This window comes from Gallinula chloropus (assembly GCF_964237585.1).
Source record: "Gallinula chloropus genome assembly, chromosome: 6".
NCBI classification, from domain to species: Eukaryota; Metazoa; Chordata; class Aves; order Gruiformes; family Rallidae; genus Gallinula; species Gallinula chloropus.
The window spans coordinates 30039889-30060121 of record NC_140091.1 but is presented as its reverse complement, the minus strand read 5'-3'; the positions used below and the strand labels follow the sequence as shown (position 1 = coordinate 30060121).

The 20233-nt window shown below is 41.1% G+C and overlaps 1 protein-coding gene across 1 annotated transcript in view; it reads right to left on the bottom strand.

Annotated features, from left to right (window-relative positions):
- VAV3 (vav guanine nucleotide exchange factor 3) overlaps positions 1-20233 on the bottom strand; it is a gene marked incomplete at its 5' end in the record, with an annotated part of 162607 nt that overhangs the window by 125011 nt on the left and 17363 nt on the right. Inside the window, one exon of the mRNA XM_084266232.1 lies at positions 8732-8848. Coding sequence (XP_084122358.1) covers positions 8732-8848 — 117 coding nt within the window. The remainder of the gene's footprint in view (positions 1-8731; positions 8849-20233) is intronic.

Here is a 20233-nt window from a genome sequence, read left to right as displayed (position 1 = left end):
GTTCACCCACCTCATCACCCAGCCTGAAACTACAAATTACGTTCCTTGGGGCGGGAGGTCATGTTTTTGGTTATGATTCAAGGGAGGTTTGTAGGAAGGCTGCTGAGTGTTTGACTTTTATGTAACTCTAGGCAAACAGCAATAGTATCTAACAAATACTGTCTTCTATATATGCCAAGCATTTCAGCAGTTTTTCAACAGGCTAGTGTTTTCTTGCTCAGTTTGTCCAAAGCATTTCCAGAGAAGAAAGCTGAAACCTCTATCTTGTTTCTTCACCCTCCCACATTCACAAATACACCTTGAGGGAATTAGTGTCATTCATCTCAAACTAGTCCATCTCAAACACTTAGACATTAAAATGCTAACCCTAAAAGTAATTGTAGAGCTAGATTCTTAAGCAAACCTCTCAGCTTTTTGTTGTTTGGGTGGGGGGTGTTTTTTGTTTTTTTTTTTTTAGTTCCATCACTAAAAGAGCTCATAGAATAAAGATACAGAGCTCTGAGTTAAATGACAGCCTTGTTTTTACCAGTTCAAATTTCTCTTTCTCCATTCTAATACATTTACAAAAATATGCCATAATGTCTTGGAACATTCTCAAGTTCTGCAGCTTTAGTATTACTTCATTTATGGAAGTGCTCACATTTTGCTCTATTAATTGGTGAATTTAATGAATGAGGTAAAACAACTAAAGTTACTCTCAACTGCTCAAGTCTTACTGAAGTTTTCTTTAACATTTTTTCTATTCTCTCTTCCTGGAAAAGTATAGAACTTTTTATAACTGTCCCTCTTTGTTGTGTGTATCTCAAGCACATCTGCCTGATCTTCCTGGAATCTGTTAAACCTGAGGGAATACTAACACACCAGGATCCTCAACTGCAGCATGACTTTCTGCTGCATCATATTCTAGATTTCCTTTGCACTGACCGATTGCAAACTATCCGACTTTAGTACGTGCACTCAGTATTTGCACAGCAGTTCCTCGCTTTTAAGTGAAACTGGAGAAAAAATAGCCTTTTAAAGTGTCACTGGAGAGTTGGCTACAGGAGACATTGTGTTAAATGCTTGTAGATTAGATACTTGTTTAGTAGCAGTTGATATTTTATCTCTTTGTTGTTTTAACTCAGGATTGAATAGTGTATGCAGTTTCTAGACATCTATTGCAGGACGCCTACTGGAAAAGCCTGTGGATATATTCCTATTTGATTTGTCATAAACACACTGTACTCAATTATATATTTATTGCTTAGAATATTTAAAAGGAGAATAAAATTCTTTTCCTGACAGTTTCTTGACATGGTTTTCCCCCATAGGACCTCAAGCACATCTCTGAGGCCAGCAAGCATCTATTGACATCAACAAACACTGTAGCTAACCCTTCTCTGCAATACATCAGTTACAAAGTTCCTTCAGAGAACAGGGGCAGTAACCATTTGTTGCAGGGTGCCTAACAGCAGACTGCTGATCAGGGGCTGCACACAGCTCACAGAGCTGAAGGAACAAGTATCAACATTACTTGTTGACTCTGGCACAGGGGCAGAAAGAAGAACCCGACAGCCCCACGCTGGTGAGAAGTGACTCCCCAGCATGGAATTCGTAATGAAAACACTGTCTGGCACCCCGTGTGCGTGGGCGGGCACTGCGTGCTCCGTCAGGAACAGCGGGGTTCGCTCAGAGAAAGGTGAGTGGTGATGGATGAGTACTGTGGAATTTAAGGAGAAAACAAAGGTTTATGTAGCTTTGATATAATTGAAGAACCTTCCTATCTCTGTGTAATGTAGCCCCTTTTTTTTCAAGCACAATCTAAAAATAAGGAAATCTGGGCTATTTACTTGAAACAGAAAAAACCATCATCTTGTAACAACAGGCATCATCTTTCATACAGAATGTGCATGTTAAAAACACACTCATGAGGTTCTGTGTGCAGCCAGGTCTCTCTACCTATTCTCTAATTATCTGCATGTTGCTACTTCAGCTTCAGCTCTGATTTCCATCCCCACCACACACACCCTTCTTCTCTAATCACTGAAAGATCAAAGACTCTCTATGACATGCAGCACAAAGTTCAAGTCAAATTTTCTTATGTCAAAGCACCTGAAAACAGCTCATTTATCCCCAGCTATTAACTGCAATTTTCATCATTATATCAAGCATTTTGTAACTGGTATTTCACAAGGCAGTTTGAAGTCTGCACTGGGTTTGCACAGCAAGCTTTTGGTAGCAGGGGGCCTTACAGGGGTGGCTTCTGTGAGAACCTGCCAGAAGCTTCCTCCACACCCGATGCAGCCAATGTCAGGCAGCTTCAAGATGGACCTGCTACAGCCAAATCCGAGCCTATCAGCAACAGCAGTAGTGCCTTCAGCATCATTTAAGAAAGGGAAACAAACCACCAAGACCAATCATAGTCAAAGAGAGGAGTGAGAGTATGTGAGAGGAACATCTCTGCAGACACACAGTTCAGTGATGGAGGAAGGGGAAGAGGTTCTCCAGACACCAGAGCATAGATTCTGCTGCAGCCCCTGGAGAAGGCCATTGATAAGGCAGACTGTCCCCCTGCTGCACATGGAAGTTGAAGGTGGAGCAGAGATCCACCTTCAGCCTGTGGAAGATCCCACGCAGTTGAAGACACCTGAAGGAGGTTGTGACCCTGTGGCAAGCCCACACTGGAGCATGCTCCTGACAGACCCTGTGGTGCCATGGAGAGAAGAGCCTATATCAGAGCTGGTTTGCTGGTAGGACTTGTGATCCCACGGGAGACCTACACTGGAGCAATCTGTTCCTGAAGGTCTGCACCCCATGGTAGAGACCCACACTGGAGCACGTGGTAAGGAGCTGCAGCCCATGGGAATAACACACACTGGAAATGACTATAAAGGATTGTGTCCCTTGGGAGGGACCCCACACTGGAGCATGGAAAGAGTGTGAGGAGTTCTCCCCCTGAGCAGGAAAGAGCAACAGAGGCAACGTGTGATGGAACGGACCACAACGTCCATTCCCTGTACCCCTGTGCCACTTGGAGCGGGGTGGAGAAAGGGAAAGGTAAAGAATCGGGGAGTGAAGTTGATCCTGAAAAACGGAAGGGGTGAGAAGAAGGTGGGTTTTCTTGAATATGTGTTTATTGCTCATTATCCCACTCCAATTTGATTAGTGATAAATAAAACTCGTTTTCCCCAAGTCCAGTCTGTTTTGCCCATGATAGTAACTGGGGAATAATCTCACCGTGTCCTCATCTCAACCCACAAGACTTCTGTTGTATTTTCTTCCCCCTGTCCAGCAACAGAGCAGCACCTGACCTCCAACCAGGGTCAACCCACCAGTCTTATGACTATACAGGCAGTATACAGCTGCTACTTCTACCATGCACAAGCTTTTGCTGCCATTTTCTTCAAAAAGATCAGAATATTAAACATACAGATAACTGTTTCCATCACCACGTCTCCCATCTGATTTTTCCCTTCAATCTTATTTCAACTAAGGCACTTTTTTCACTTACAGTTGACACGTTTCTCTTGTCCCCTCCACTAGTGCACTTAAACAGTCATTGAGATCTGTCATATTAAGCAGGATATTCCATCATAACGTTACAAATTCAATATTTTTAATTGATTGAAGCATTTTGAAGTACAAGATATGGAGTCAGCTCAGCTATAGTTTTATTTACATCTCACCACTAAGTACTTGCCAACTTCGGACACCTCAAGACAGGTTCCAGTGGATTCAAATGCATTAGAGACTGTAGGTAATGCCCACTCATTCTGTTATCTATTTGGCCAACAGTCTGGAAAACAAAGTGTTCCCACAACATAGCACCCTTTTTGTTTGTTCCTGAAACCACTTTAAGATAATTCCTATTTTATACACATTTAGGGAGAGCAACTGAATGAGTTTTTACAAATGGAGAGCGAGTTGGTTGCAGTAGCAGGAAAAAGCATGCAGCAGGATTTTTTTTTTGGCCTTCTACACACATAGAACTTCAAGGAGGCTAGAGAGGCTGGATGGGGCTTTGAGCAGGGGGGTTGGATCAAGATAATCTCTAAGGCCTCTTCCAATTCAAACCATTCTATGGTTCTATGACTGTATGACAGTTACTCATAGGAAAAAATAACAAAGGGGAAAGTTCAGAAGCAAAGAACAACCTGTAAGAGATAAGCTTTCTGATTCTCACCACTCATCTCACCAGATGAGCCTGCCGAAGCACAGGGTGTTGCAGCCTCCGCTTGTGCGTGGCACGCTTCCAGCCAAGCACACAGTGGCAACAGCCCAGCAGCAGAGCCACTGTGCAGCTACCAGCACGCCCGACACAGCCACTGCGAGGATCGCGCGGGCTCGTTCAGCTCCGCGTCTCCACCTCTGTACGCGCAGCTGTGATCACACACAGCTGCCCTCATTGAACAATCCCACACACCGCTGTCTCTCAAACTTGTCACTGCAGTTTTACTGAGTGGCTTTCCAAGAAAGTGACAAAGGCCCTGAAGAGGCCAAGGCTAGAGAAAACATTGCTTAATAGGCACCATCACCATTGCTATAGCTGAAATACCAGTACAGAGAGTAACTAGCTTGTCTGTGCTACACTAGGGCAACAAATACAGTAACGAATCCACATCTCTGCATCCTATGTTACTTTGGGAAGAGAAATAAAATACTAAATATCATGGATGGAATTTAGCATTTTTTTTCAACCAATTATTTTACCTACATAAAATTATATTCTAAAAATTAATTCTGGCTCAGTGACAACTAAAGAGTTCCAGAAACATTTGTTGAGTTACACTCAGTCTTAATTCAGAACTTGCTTACTGGGTATTCGATGATGCAGCAATAATAATTTGCACTGCAAAAATACTTCTTCAAATTACACTGTATTCAAAAAACCAGACTGATCATGTTTGAGAAACTCAGCAATTAATTGGAATGTACAATACTAAATAAATTGCTGTGCATTAGGCATAGGTATCAAAGAGTTGAAGCAAGCATTAAGATACTTGGCTTATCAAATACTTTCAGACATTGCTAGTACACAAAAAATTTGAACCAATTTTAATTCCTCTGCTACTTATGGAAAACCAAATCTCATTTTTAATAGGCAATACATTAAATTCATAAAACACAACACACAAGCTTTGTCTTAAGTAAGATTTGTAAGGACAAAAGGCATTCAGCTTAAGTAAAGAACAAGAGGAATTACCAGTTCATGTAATTTTATAACTACATTAAAAAAAAATCAGTAAAATAATTAAATATATTTTGGTTAACAGCAACCACTGAAGCATTTCAAACACTCATATTGCAGCTCCAATTCACACTTGCACTCCTGTACCACTTTTACCTCTGTGTCAACTTATAAGAGCAGCACATAAAAATCAGTAAAAGTATGACATTTTTAAAAAGACTAATCCTTGAAATAAACTAAATTTGAATAAAGATCTATTTTCGGTGCTACTTCAGGTAATTTTTAGCCTCCTTCCTGTGAAATTAGGGTAATGATACCCTATGAGTCAAAAGCAGAAACCGAAGCTGAACCAAACATATGCTGGCAATGAAAGATCAAACAGATACGTAGGAGGTTGTGAACAATAGACTGGAAAAAGCTTTTACATAGAGAAGAACTACTCACAGGCTTACAAAATACACCTCAAGCTGTGTAAACTAGAAGTGTCACATTAAGCCACCACAGCTGTATCTGAGCTTTATAGACGGTTAGCAAAAGCAACAAATTTAACAACTGAACGTCAAGAAAACACTTACAAGGGCAGATAAATGTGTGAACTGTGAAGTGCCGGAGACTAAAGCAACGTGCTCTGTGCCATCTGGCCTCACAGTGCATAGGCCCAGGGCCTCCAGTTCCACACTCTGCATCAAAAGTACTTTCAGCAGCCAGCACACAGTTACAGTGTGCCATCTTCACACATTCTATTCACCTCTATCTCAGCAGTGTCTGGATTGCCTAGACCTTGACAATGGTGACGATACGGTGGAATGTTTATCGGTAAGAATTGGGGAAAAGGCCAACAAGGCAGGTATTATGGTGGGAGGCTCTTATGAGCATCCCAAACATCAAGCAAAGGCTGAAAAAAAATCTTCTATAAACAACTGAGTGAAGTCCCGGGGGAAGGGCACAACACGGACTTCAACTTGCCAGGTATCTGCTGGAAATACAATACAGCAGAGAAGAAAAGGTCTAAGATTTCTGGAGAGTGTGGAAACTAACTTCCTGACAGAACCAGTGAGAACCAACTACAAAAAGTGCCCTACTGGATCCATTGTTAAGGAATAGAGAAGAACTTGCAGGTGATGTGTGTTACGAGGCTGTCTTGGTCATAATGGTCATGAAACGGCCTTTCAATTCTCAGAGAAGAGAAGGGTCAGCAGGATTGCTAGCATGGACTTCCCAAGGGCAGACTTTGGTCTGGTTATGAGACTGGTTGACAGAGTCCCTTGGGATGCAGTCCTGAAAGGCAAAGGAATCTAGGAAGGGAGTACACTGTCCCCATGTGCTGAAAGGCAAGCCAGCAGGGAAGACCACCAACCTGGCTAAACAGAGAATTTTACTTCAAACTCAGGAAAAAGAGGAGAGTCTATGAACTTTGGAAGAAGAGGAAGGAAACTCAGGACTACAAGGATGTTGTGAGTTTATGCAGGGACAAAATCATAAGGGCCAAAGCCTAACTAGACCTTCATCTGACCGCTAGCATAGAAAACAATAAAAAATGGTTCTATAAATATGTTAGCAACAAAGAGAGGGCCAAAGAGAATCTCCATCCTTCCAAGGGGGTAACATAGTGACAAAGGATGAGGAAAGAGTCTGACATAGTTAATACCTTCTTTGCTTCAGCCTTTGGCAGACAGACCAGTTGTTCTCCCGGTACCCAGCCCCCTGAGCTGGAAAACAAGGATGGGGAGCAGAATGAAGACCCCATAATCCAAGGGGAAATTAGCAATCTACTACACCACTTAGATACACACAAATCTATAGGGCTGGATGGGATCCATCCAAGGGAATTGCAGGAGCTGGCAGAATTGCTTACCAAGCCATTGACCATCATTTATCAGCAGTCTTCGCTAACTAGAGAGGTCCAAGTTGACTGGTAGTTAGCAAATGTGACACCCATCCACACGAAAGGCCAGAAGGAAGATCTGGGGAATTACAGGCCTGTCCATCTGACCTCAGTGCCAGGGACCATTATAGAGGAGATCATCTTGAGTGCCATCACACAGCACGTACAGGACAATCAGGCACAGACAACATGGGTTTATGAAAGACGGGTCCTGCTTGACGAACCTGGTCTTCTGTGACAAGGTGACCCACATAGTGGATGATGAAAAGGTTGGGGTTGTTGCCTGCTTAGATTTGAGTAAAGACTTGTACATTTCCAGCAGTATTCTCCCAGAGAAACTGCTGCTTACGCCTTGGATGAGCTTACTCTTCAATGAGTAAACAACTGTCCGATGTCCATGCCCAAATAGTTGTGGTGAATGGAGTTAAATGCAGTTGCCAGTTAGTCACAAGTGGTGTTTCCCAGGGCTCAGATCTGTCTAATATCTTTATCAATGATCTGAACAAGTGTATCAAGTGCATGCTCTGTAAATTTGCAGATGACACAAAGTTGGGTGGGAGTGTTGATCTGCTTCCTTAGGGTAGGAAGGGTCTACAGAGGGAGCTGAGTACACTGGATTGATGGGCCAAGGCCAACTATATGAGGTCCAACAAGGCCAAGTGCTGGGTCCTGCACTTGTGTCACATCCACACCCTGCAATGCCGCAGGCTTGTGGAAGAGCGGCTGGAAAGCTGCTCAGTGGGAAAGGACCTGGGGGTGTTGTTCAATAAGTCAGCTGAACAGGAGCTCACACTGTGTGTGTGTCCAGGTGGCCAAGACCAACAGCATCCTGGCTTGTATCACAAACAGTATGACCAGCAGGATGAGGGAAGTGATCATCCTCACGCACTCAGCACTGGTGAGGCCACACCTCAAATACTGTGTTTAGTTCTGGGCCCCTCACTACAAGATAAGACATTGAGGTACTGTAGTGTGTCCAAAGAAGGGTGACAAAGCTGGTGAAGGGTCTGGAGAACAAGTCTCATGAGAAGTAGCTGAGGGAACTGGGATTGTTTCATCGGGAGAAAGATGAGACTGAGGGCAGACCTTATCACTCTCTAAAACTACCTGAAAGGAGGTTGTAGTGAGGTGTGCGTCAATCTCTTCTCCCAAGTAACAAATGAGAAGACAAGAGGAAAGCAGCTTCAAGTTGCAGCAGGGAGGTTTAGACTGGATATTAGGAAACATTTCTTCACGAAAAGGGTTGTCAAGCATTGGAAGAGACTGCCCAGGCAAGCGGTTGAGTCACCATCCCTGGAGCTATTTAAAGGACACATAGATTTGTCACTTTGGGACATGGTGTAGTGGTGGGCTTGGCAGTGCTAGGTTAGCAGTTGGGCGTGATGCTCTTAAGGTCTTTTCCAACCTAAATGGTTCTGTGATATTGAAAAACTTTTTTTTTAATTACCTATACTTTTCACACCCTCAGAACTTTCCTAGCAGGGATTTTTCTCTGCCCTTTATTAGCCCCTCAAATGTAAATCTAATTCTTCTGCTTTTTCAAGTTCTTCCCTGCTGTCTTTTTACTAATGAATGCTTACTGAGTATTCACAGTTTCTACCCCACATCTACCATAAAAGTCTTCTATACTCAAGCAGCAGAAAACATGTTACTCACAATATAATTAAAAGAATCCTTACCTTTCCAAAGTCTCTCACATCAAACAAATCAAATGCTTCAAAAAGTTCACTTTTCTTCATCCCAAATATTTCACAACAGGCCGAAAGAAAAGTCCTTATATTCTTCAAGCAAAGAAACTAAGGAAAAGAAAACAAAAAAACTAAGCATCAAGTATGTCTGTGCTCACTTTGGTCACATTACAAAATTCACTGATATAGCTATTTTAAGTCAGCACCTCCATTATGCTGTCATCTTCCATTGGTTGTAATTCAGCCATAAAAATTCCCTTCAGACTCAAAAGCATTAACCAAACTCTGACATTTTGTGAACAGAAACTATTTTGTCTTTTTACCCAAGAAGAAATGACAATAAGCTACTAGATACAAACGGGTCTAGACTTTTCACTTGTCTACAAGCAGCACAGAACAACAACGCAGTTACCTAAATAAAATTATATTGAGAAAGCTATTCTTCACAAATACATTTTTTTCAGGTATTAAGATAAAAGTATTTTGAATAGTTAATCAACAGACATGCACTGTTTTAGCACACTAAAGACATTATGAATACATAGTCTAGATCTGGATCATAGGAACGGATGAAATTTGCAATTGGTAAGTCATTTACAATTTATCTAGTGGGGGTTTTAGACCCTCAAACCACACTGATTCCTGTACAGAATTAAAAGGCCATTTCCCTTGAAGTTATCAACATGCATCAATAATTATCTGCATCAGGAAAATAATGAAGCTTCTGACACAATGCTCTCCTTACCAAGCTTATATTGCATTTTCCTGGGGACTATATTTTGAAAGACCTTGCCAGCATAAAAGGCAATAACCATCAATAGCATTGCAGTAACTGAAGAGGGATAGCTACAAAGCACAATATCCATTCTTGATAATGATTAGCACCATAAAGTACTAGTGCCTTAGATGCTACTGTAGAATCTTACAGTCCACTGTGCAGTACAGTTCAAAAGCAAATACAGTACTTGGGAGCAACAGTATTCCAAGGGACCCAGCACTGTGCTCTCAATATGCTTTTTAAAAGTACCAATATAACAACTCACTAAAAGTTATTTTCCAAAATTCTTCATGTTATGGTGGATGCATAAGAATGAGGACTGTTTACATTAGGGTAGTTTATAGAATTGCTGTATGTTCCAACTTGAAGTCCACAAAAGCAGTATTTTTTATATTAGTACAGGCTGACACAGCCACACCTTTCCTGAGCCTGAAGTAGTAACTACCCACACTGCTCACTCAGACAGTATGTCACTGCTTTACCTTCAGCATGAGGCAACAAAATACCAATTGGGAGAGCCCTACTTCCTGTCTTGCACAGAACTAAGCAGCCCAACACAGAAAGAGCAGAGCCCCTGACAGATGAGGCTTACAGCATGGTTATGCACGTGAAAGCACTGTTACCACAAGACAACTAGGTGACTCCAGTAGGTGGTTGTAGACATCAAGATGACAGCTGACAGCCCACTGCAAAAGCATCATACAAGCAATTCCTGCACAAGCCAAAACTCTGAGGAAGGCATCTATGACTGACAGCTGCCACATCAAGTATACGGGGGCCACAGAGTTACCAGGTGGAGCTGTAGCCTCCTCTCAGTACAGCCCCACCTGCACCTGCTCTCTTACATCGGGCAGCTAGTGCTGGGCTATGTACTGGGATGCTTGAAGGCAACACTGCATTCATGCCAGACTGCTTCTATGCCTAGTGAACTCTGACAATGGGTGTAGCTTGCTTAGTCAACATCACAAGCTCGGCTGGTTTTGCAAAGATTATTATTTTCAAGTCAAAATTACAAGGTTAGAAGGCTGAGATGTGTAACGTGTGCTCCTTCCACCATGACACTGGCAGAAAGAACTAGCCCACAGCTTTGAAAACAAGATGGCATAAAAAAAGTGATTATTGTTTTCCCAATATATTTCTTCTTTCCAATTTTTTATTCTTTTTCTTAAAAGCCATCAACGGCCACTAGTTTAGTCCTACGCAGAACACTGATTCAACTTGGGTACCTATTTACTGTCAACCATTCAATCACTGACAGATTTTTCTCCTCACTGGAAAACCTTTTCAAAACCTACATTTTGAGCATTTTTTTTTAAAACAAGATGTATCAGTTATTTCAAATTTGAAGGGAATTTAGTAACATCAGCCTTTTGTGTTTAAATTATCCTTACTACGATTTGCACACCAATAGGTGGGAGAGCATACTACATGAAATTAAGTTTCCTTAGCTCACCGTTTTAAAGAAAACATTAAAGTACCTACACTTTAAGAAATAAATTCTTTGGAATATTCTAAAAGAATTCCCTCCCTATTACCCTCCTCCTTTTTTTCAATATACTTATTCATCCAGCAGTAAAGTACACTTCTGGATCATATGTTAAAAAAAGTTGATATAATTATAGTATTCAGTAACCATACAACAACACAGCAGTTCTATTACATCTCTTGTAGGCTCTAGACACCAAAGGCTAAGCTTTTGTCAAATCTGCCTGTACTTGAGATGGGACATCATCATCATCATCAGTGAGTAAGCACATAACGGTGCCTTCAGCAGAACAGGCCTCCTGACAAGACTAATTCCTCTGGCTAGTTCAAAGACTGCTTAGTGAGTTTAGTTGCCATCTAATGATTCAGTATACATCAATTTTCTCTTGTAAAATTAAAATGAAAGGCTTATTATTAAACTATTAAGCTAACCACAGTAGCTACAATGATAAAACTGCAAGACTACTACAGCAAACAAACAAAATGTTCATGTGTACATTCACTCATTTTACAAAAAAAAAAAAGCATGAGAAACAAATCTTTAAAAAGAACTTGCTATATGCTACTCATGTTCTGGAAAAGTTACTTGATTATACTAACCAGAACGCTTTCAGAAAGATATCCAAGACTTTATACTGCAATCATATAAAGAAACAATTTTCCTCAGTGAAAACAAAGATTTTTATCGCTGTAGTTACTGTATGAAGAAGTACAAATTAGTAAAAGAAACCTCCAAATTAAAAACAAGCATACACCTAAAATCTAGGAAGTTCTATAAAAATCAACCCTTCTCCCTGGCAATAAGAAAAAGGCACCACCAGTCTGCAGTCTCTCATTAGTAAGTACAGTCCTCAGGATATTTGGAAACCTACTATGTTATTGTGTTTCTTTTTTCAAAGGAAAACATTATCCTTCCACACACCGCAAGGGAGATCATTAAAGACATGAGGAGCAGTTGGGTACCCGGTTCTCTCAGAGATGCAAGGAGAGCTAGACATCTCTCACTTGATCCCATCTCCCAAAGTCTCCTCCACAGGAAATGTCTTTCAGTAGAAGCAAGAACTGATTTCTCTTCATTAAAAGAGAACATATTTTGAAAACATTCTCTTGAGAAAGTTCACACTGTCTTTTATTTTAATGCCATGGCTATATTACAGGACAGCAGCCCAGAATTCTTGGTGTCAGTAACAATATTACAGCAGGGTAGCAGAAGCCATCAGTCCCAGAGTTTACACTAGTTAACAACATAGAGCTTGTACCTGGCTTATCTCCAAGTATATCATGAGAAGAAACTGCACCCAGCACACAGAGACCTAATGTTTCACAGCACAAGAAGTCACACTGCTGGAAATGATAATGTCATTTTCAGGGCTGCTGAAATGGTACAACTCTTACAACAAACCCCTGTGTTCTCATGGAACACACTAACAATTTTGTGGCCTCCGATCCATTCTGCACTGAACTTCAGTTTGTAAGAAGCATTAACACAGAATTTATTGAAATGAAAAGTTTGCAAAAATATGTCTACCACCTAAAAAGTAGGTATGGTTTGTATAATTCAGCCTTTATTTGCCTGAACTTCAAGCAGAAGAGAGTGGGCAAACTGAAGCATACCAAGTTCCACAGCAAAATCATGCTGTTTTCTACTGAAACATTTGCCACTTCACACAAAAAGAAACATTTATTTGAGGCTTTTTCAACACAGTACAAGGCTATCTGTCCTGACAAACGTATAGAAACATATTACAAAGTACTGAATAGAAACAACCAATTAGACAGAAAAAAAATCACAGTCAGGACTATGGCTGCCCACAGGGAAGAGGAATCTCTTTAACCAGTCTTCTAACGAAGTGAAAGATTAAATGCAAAATTGAAAAAAAAAAAAAAGCTGAAACTCCATTTTATAGCAGCTCTATTCATATTATCTTAGAGGTATTTCTCAGAAAATGTATTTTAGCGCTGAAATACCTCAATAGAATAAAGGTCCATCTGGTACAGACCATAATAATCAGTACCTAGATGTATCTTTTGTACTAAAAGCACTCCTAAGGGGTGTTCAGAGACAAAGAGCTCTGAAGTTCAAATTCTGCCATCAGACATTTCTACTAAATTTCAACATAGCAATGCCAGCCAGGAGGGTGAAAACTGAAAGGCCAGGAAGTTACAAGCATTTAGGAAAGAGAGCATTTTAATCTAGTTTCAATTTACTTTGTTTTATAATTTACCTACAGTGGTAAAAATAGCTGTTGGTATTCATTTCAGCTTCCACCTCCTTTTTATTACGATGGTTTAGTCACAAGGAAGGAAGAAAGCTCTGCATAGCTGCAGTTCCCTTATATTTGTATTTGGCTCAACAGACATTCATACTGCACTGGGACAAATCAGAGAACCCACTGAAGCTTGAGCATCTGAGACAGTCCAAGCTGACACTAGGCTATAAAGGGGTATGGAAAACAACAGATCACTGTTACTCTACATCAGGGAAGGTGGGGTTTTCCCACTGTGATGTGGTGTTGCTGACATTTCGTACCCATCACTTCGTCACCACCCTTCCCAGGCTTTATGTACATGTTGCATTCACAGACCTGTACCAACAACCACATGAGAACTGAGGCCCATCAAGCCTATGTAGAAGCTATGAAGAAAGAGTAAAAACCACAGGAAAAGGACTCTGCTTAGCCAGTTGTCCACTAAGTCTACTTTGTCTCCACAATGGGGAAAACAAGGCATGTCATTCAGGGAAAGCCCAGAAATCTTCCCTTCCTAAGTCCTCTGCTAAATGACACCAGTTTATATACTGCAGCCTGTCACCTTCACCTAGTCTTTCAATAGCCTTATAGGCAGAAAGGAACAGGGGCTTATGTAACAAGCAGCATTTTATGACAAAAGTAGTGGGGGAAAGGCCAGATACTCAAAACAAGTATATAAAAAGGAAGTAATCAGATGAGCAACTTCGGCTTCAATTCACACATCAGAAGGTATAGCCACTTTCTTTTTTTAATTTGTGAAATACTAATGTTACATGCAAGAAAGCACATTTAGGCTTGTGAAGATGTGAGATTTTTCTATTAGTCATTTATGGTCTTAGAAAAGCAGAATTTCACAATAGAAGGCAGAAGAATAGAAGCTTCGCAACACATGCTCTTCCTACACATCAGCCCTGACTGCACAACACGGGCTCCTGACCTCTGCTGTGCTTTTCTGGGATGCTGATAAGAAAAGATTAGTAGGGAATATCTCATTTTTATTTCCACTCTGTTCTTGAGAATATATGTGAAAAGAAAAATCAAACACAGCAATACTTCTTGAGTACAAGGAGAAAAGTGAAAGCTGTCATAATGGATTTTATGGGAAGGATTGCTTCCCTACATTCTGCCACCAAGACTGACACACATTCTGTCCAACTCCCTACTCTCAAACAGCACCATCGCTTCCTCCAGCCAAGTGAAGACACTGGGACCATAGTAAAGGTATGCAGCAGCAAGACCAAAACCCTACCTTGAACCTATGCACATAAGAACAACCAACAAGCAACCAACAGCTAAGAGATGCAGACCCAAGGGTTTCATCAGCTCTTCGGATGTGTGTGCAGAGGAAATGCTTAACTTCCTTTAAATTTGTTCAGCCACATCCAATAAAGGAAGAAAATTAGATACTGAGATCCAGCTGCTCACATAGCCAGGGCTCCTTCCCGCAAGCCAGGCTGCTCATTTCCCTGACACATGCCATCTTTGCTAGACCAGTCCCAAAAGCAGGGTTACCAAAGGAGGAGTAGGTTATACCTCTATTAGATTATATATATTTTTTTAATATCAGCATGTTCATTACCACCAGATTACAAGGGACTCAGCCTGAGCAGGGCCCCGCTGTAGTACTGACAGAATCGCACAGTCAGGGTTAACAATTCAACGCAGAAATCATCCCTGGCTCCTTCACAGATTTCAGCAGCCAAAGCAGATTAGATTAGTTCTGCTCTGCCAACAGGAGTAATTATCACTATATGCAGTAAAAAATAGCTGTAAGGATTTCTAAGTGAATGAAGTACAGGCCCACTGATGAAGTATTAATTGAACATCTATTAATGTCTTTTTCTAAACCAGCATGAGGGGAAAAGAGCAAATTAGAATAAAGAATGGATCCAGTCTCACTGAGGAGGGTAGGCAATGCAAAACTGCTGCAAGAAATTTCAAGACCAAGTCAGTCTGGGAGGATGAATGCTCCTACAGTCAGTAAGCAAATGATAGCTGGAAGGTTGTCTCATTTTTTTTTTGTTTTGTTTTAACTGTCACACCACAAGTAAGCATTATTCTTTTTCTTACTCTTAGATAAAACATATTAAATGAAAAAATATAAAAATTAACACACAGGGGAAGAATACATCACTCACAGCAAAGGAATTTAGTTTTAGGTTCTGCACTTGGCCTCTTGTTTTGCAAACCATCTCCATCATTCAGTAGATCAATATTTTTAGAGCTTTAAGCAGGAGCAAACAAGCCAAATATTAAATACCCCCTAAGCCTTGCTGGCTTAAAGGTTACAACTTCAATAAAGATGGAGAACACAGCACACTGAGTTCTGGAAGAGGCAGGCTCATTATAAGCATCCCTGCAGCTTACAGCCTATCCAGTAGCTCTCTGTATAGTTGCTTAAAACCATTTTTGGATAACAAAATATTCAAGACTAGTGCCACAACTGTGAAGATTTTTTTTTTTTTAAGAAATGTGCTATGCAGAGAACAATTACACCTTGAGATCTGTAGTGCTACTGGTTTACTAGGTGTGGGCATTCTTTGAAGGCCTACACAACTCATAGGATGCTGTATGAACTATAAAGCACATTAAATTCCTTTGAACCACTGCTAACGCAGTATGAATATTAATAGCATCTTCTTTATTTGCTCAGTTAATGCAGTAATTAAATATTCATAGAAAAGCTCTTCTTAAAATTCCTAACTGACTACTACTCAATTGTGTCTATTGCATTTTGGCTCGAGCATGACATTTTGTTTATGTACATTTGCTCTTCTCTATGCTTCAAAGAAAGAAAATGGAAATTGAAACCTGAGAAGAAGCTGAGGAAGCACAAAGGATGCTCAGCTTTTATTAGCAGCGATAAGGAGCGAACAGAGGGCAGCGGGGGAAAAAGCTCAGGACATGTCACACATTCCTGACTCTATCCTTAGCTATGCTGGCACTATAACTTTGGTTCAACAATAAGGGCACATGATTCCCTGTGTTGTTTAAGTCAAGTACTCCTACCAGCCAAAAAACTGGCAACTCACTGGATGGTTGCAAACACCTTCCCATGTCCTACCATGCTCATTCAAAACAGGAGTCGCTAGGCTGCCTGAAGAAGCAAGACATTTTTTCTCCTTCATCTATTGCAGGATAAAAAACAAAAATCCAAGAGAGATTCAGGAAAGCACAGAGTCACTGAACAGATGGGAATATTTAGATCACAGAACCCCAGGTACAGGAATTCCCCAAACCTAATTGGCAAGAGGCATGGGTGGGAGCTCAGGACTACATCATCTTACAGAGGGCAATTTTTGGAATAACCCTTTGCTCCTGGCTAGCAAGACTTAACAGGTCTACTCTGCAATATCTCGCAAAAAATAACAGCAATTGGAACACTGCATTAAGTATGCAAAGCCCACAGAGATTAGCTAGGGAATTTCTGTGCATAGTTACCTTTTCAAAGGACTTGCCCTATCTGTCTTAGATCCCAAAGTTGCATTCCTAAAATGTCTTTCCATCTGAGTGTCTTACAAATGCAAAGTGAAGGAACACAAAGGGAACAGGGAAAGCAGTCCTGAGAACAAAATAGGAGGAAAACAGCAGCAGCTAGGAAATGAAAAAAGGACCACAGGAAAAGCAACAGGATAGGAGTCAGACACACAGTGGAACAAAAGTTTAAAAAGAAAGATCCAGTGGGAAAGACCTCTTACACCAAAGAAAAAAAAAAAATCAAAGTGTAAACAAAAATCCCCACAAAATTGTGTGATAAGATTTTGGTGTTAAAATGCTTCGGGCAAAACTACTTATGAAACTGCAACTGAATAGAGTAGTCACTGTGCTGTGAATTGTCAAATGGAAAAACTGCTTCTCAGAACTCTAAAGGACACTAGTTTTGTACTTGGATGTGTTGTCCCACATAGGGTTTCTAATCACTCACATTTCAACTTAGCTAATGAAATATTGGCAGCTGTATGAAACTGTTTCGTAGACACAGAAGCCTCAAAACCTACACCTACCTAATGCATTTCAACTTTGCGGGGGCAACTCTAAATCCTGCAGCCTGGCTGATACATTTAAACAGCCAAATGCACAGAAAACCCAAAATTAGCATGCAATTTTTTCATCATTAGAGAAAACAAAAATCATATCCACACTCAAACCATGAAAAACCTACAGTAGGAAATACAGATCTTCACATCAGCAGTAAAAAGAACACCCAACACATTTGTTTCATACTGTTAGCTTGGCACACTAGAATGCTGCTTCCATTGTATCTTAGTCTTATTATTCATGGCTGTGCTTGGTTTTTACAAGTCTCTTAGGTTAGCATAACACCTTACTGTTCAAATAACTGCAAAAGGGAAATAAATTTTTGGGGTGTAAAAAGCTCTGTGAAGGTGTGACAAAAGACTTCCATATAGGTTGAAGTCACAGAATGCATCTGAAGGATCCACACTTGACTTCAGTTCCATCACAGAAACACAAGCAATTTCGCAGTTTCTACCCCACCCTTAAAAAGAAGCATTCATCATTTGAACTGGATCTCCTCTGTAAATAAATTGTGGCCCTAGTGTTCTGGACACAAGCTCTACAAAGCCAGACCTGGATCTTAACTACATAATTCCTTTATAAAAGCCTAGAGTGTGGATTTAAGATAATTTTTAAAGTTATGATGTACCAGCCTGTTCTCTAAGCACTTCAAGTGCTCTCCAAAGCTGTCAACACCGAATTTAACACAGTGGGGGCGGGGGGGGGGAAATCTTCACAGAGTTAGCATCTATTAGAAGGTGACCCTAACCCAAACAACTCCTGTGTTCTTCTATTCCTTACCAGCAGATCAAACAGATCATGCACTAGGTTTCCAACATGAAGGAACAATATTCTTATTAACATTCACCAGTATAACATACATGATTCATTAAATAATTTAAATAATACTTTAAATGCTTTTTGAATTGCATATGAGTAGTCTTTTCCAAGCTGTTCCAATCACAGAATAAATTCCTAGCAAGACCTTGTAAGTAAAGCTTTTCACAAACTGCCAAATACAAGTGCAGCTGTCCTCTAGTTACCTCATTTAAAAATCCACTGGGGTTTTTCTCTGGTGTGTCACTTCAGGTTTGCAATTTATTAGACCATGTTCTTGATGGCAAGGACAGGCGTTTCTGATACATTCAGAGAACACTTGAAGGACTGTAAGTTAAGTAGAATAGCTAAGTCCACAAGAGCAAACCACAAAACCAGCGGGAATAGTCAGGAATTAAAAATAAACTCCCAACAATAACTGTGGAGGATTGGAAATGAAAACTCAGTATTCACAGAGTGCACCAACTTGCTTTTTAAACCTTGTGATGTTCTCTGAAGCTTCAACATACTGCCCTGGCGCCAAATGTCATCTGTCATGCACCAAGTGCTCTACTGTTTGGATCTCTAAAGTTGAGGGAATCAGTCAAACTGTTAACCACTCAAACCTACCACACATTTGCATGGCACTATTACACTTATCAGGCTGATAAAGTTAGACGCCTCTGCAGTCTTTATTACCATAAATACTGCATTTATCATTTCCCAGTGAGTGATCTATTAAAAGCAGATTCAGAGTTCGCTTGAGCAGTCCTCCCCCCAGAGAGCGGAAAACAGGGCCTCGACCTTTTTCTAGGCCCTGCACTAGGCCGCTGCACTGGGGCGGTGAGAGGCAGGACACCATCGGCACACCCATCACGGCCTCCACTGTTCCACCGACATTCCCAGCACCTTCCCAGAGGCACTGCTGGGCTAGGGAGGGCTCCGGGGACAGCCACCACGGACAGCTCCGGGACGTCCAGCGCCCACCTGAAGAAAGGGGAGGCTCCCCCCATGGCTGCTCGCCTCCGCCTGCCACCAGAGGCCTTTGGCCACACACCCTTCCCACAGCCACCTACCCTGCCAAACCTCCCAGACTACTTCCCGGCCAGCCCATCAGGAGCCGTGCAACACAGGCTGAGCTTCAGCCAGAGCAAAGATAGGAGACCATACTGGATGCAAAATCAGGCCAAATACTTCAGAGGTTTATGAACCAACTTCAGCAGCTGAACATCAGCCAGGATGAGACATGCAATCCCAAGGATCCACAAACCATAATCTTCAAAAATACCTGGCTCAGTGAGGGGAACCACAGGCCCATCCATTCCCCCTCATTACAAGGGGCCTCAGCTTGGACACTCGTGCAAGTTCAGGAGACCTTGCTGCTAGGATCACCCACACCTTGGGAGACTTTTTGTTATCACACCAGAAGAACCTCACCTAGGGTGAGACAGCTCCACAGACCTTTAAAGTTTTCTGAAAGCATACACCAGTTAAAGCAGTATTAACAGCAGATGAGGATTACACTAGGATTCATTTTGTCAACAAGATTTAAACACACAACTCCACACAGGCAATGTCTTTAACTAACACATGCCTCAGAACATGTTATCAAACAGATGGTGTCACCCCAGGATACACACCAAGTATAAAACCAGGTATTTCAAGTAAAATGCTTTACAACCTGCAGCAAGGTTTAATGCTTAATATAATTTATTCTGGAAATAATTACAATGTGCTAAAGCTCTGATGCTTTATCTCACACACTACGACAAAACTCTGAGAGGAAAGATCTATTTGGGTGATTTCTAAGACTCATTTTCATTTGGTCCAATCATTTGTAGTACTGCATTACCTCAAATGACAGTTAAAAGCAATTCCAGTGCTAATGATACAGCTCTTTGTAAATATTTAAAAGCTACTACAATGACCACACATAATTTGAAATTTTGTTTTAAAATGGAAAACCTAGCAGACACTAAATCAGTTTGGTGAAGAATATCCCCCTGTTGCCTACTTTGAATATGCAACCTACCACTTCCACTGGATACCCCTCAGTTTCCACACTGAAAAGAACTTTCTGTCCTTAGGCCTCTCATTCTCTCCCTAGGTTACCTCTTCTCAAATCTGAAGACTCCTTCATTTTCTGTT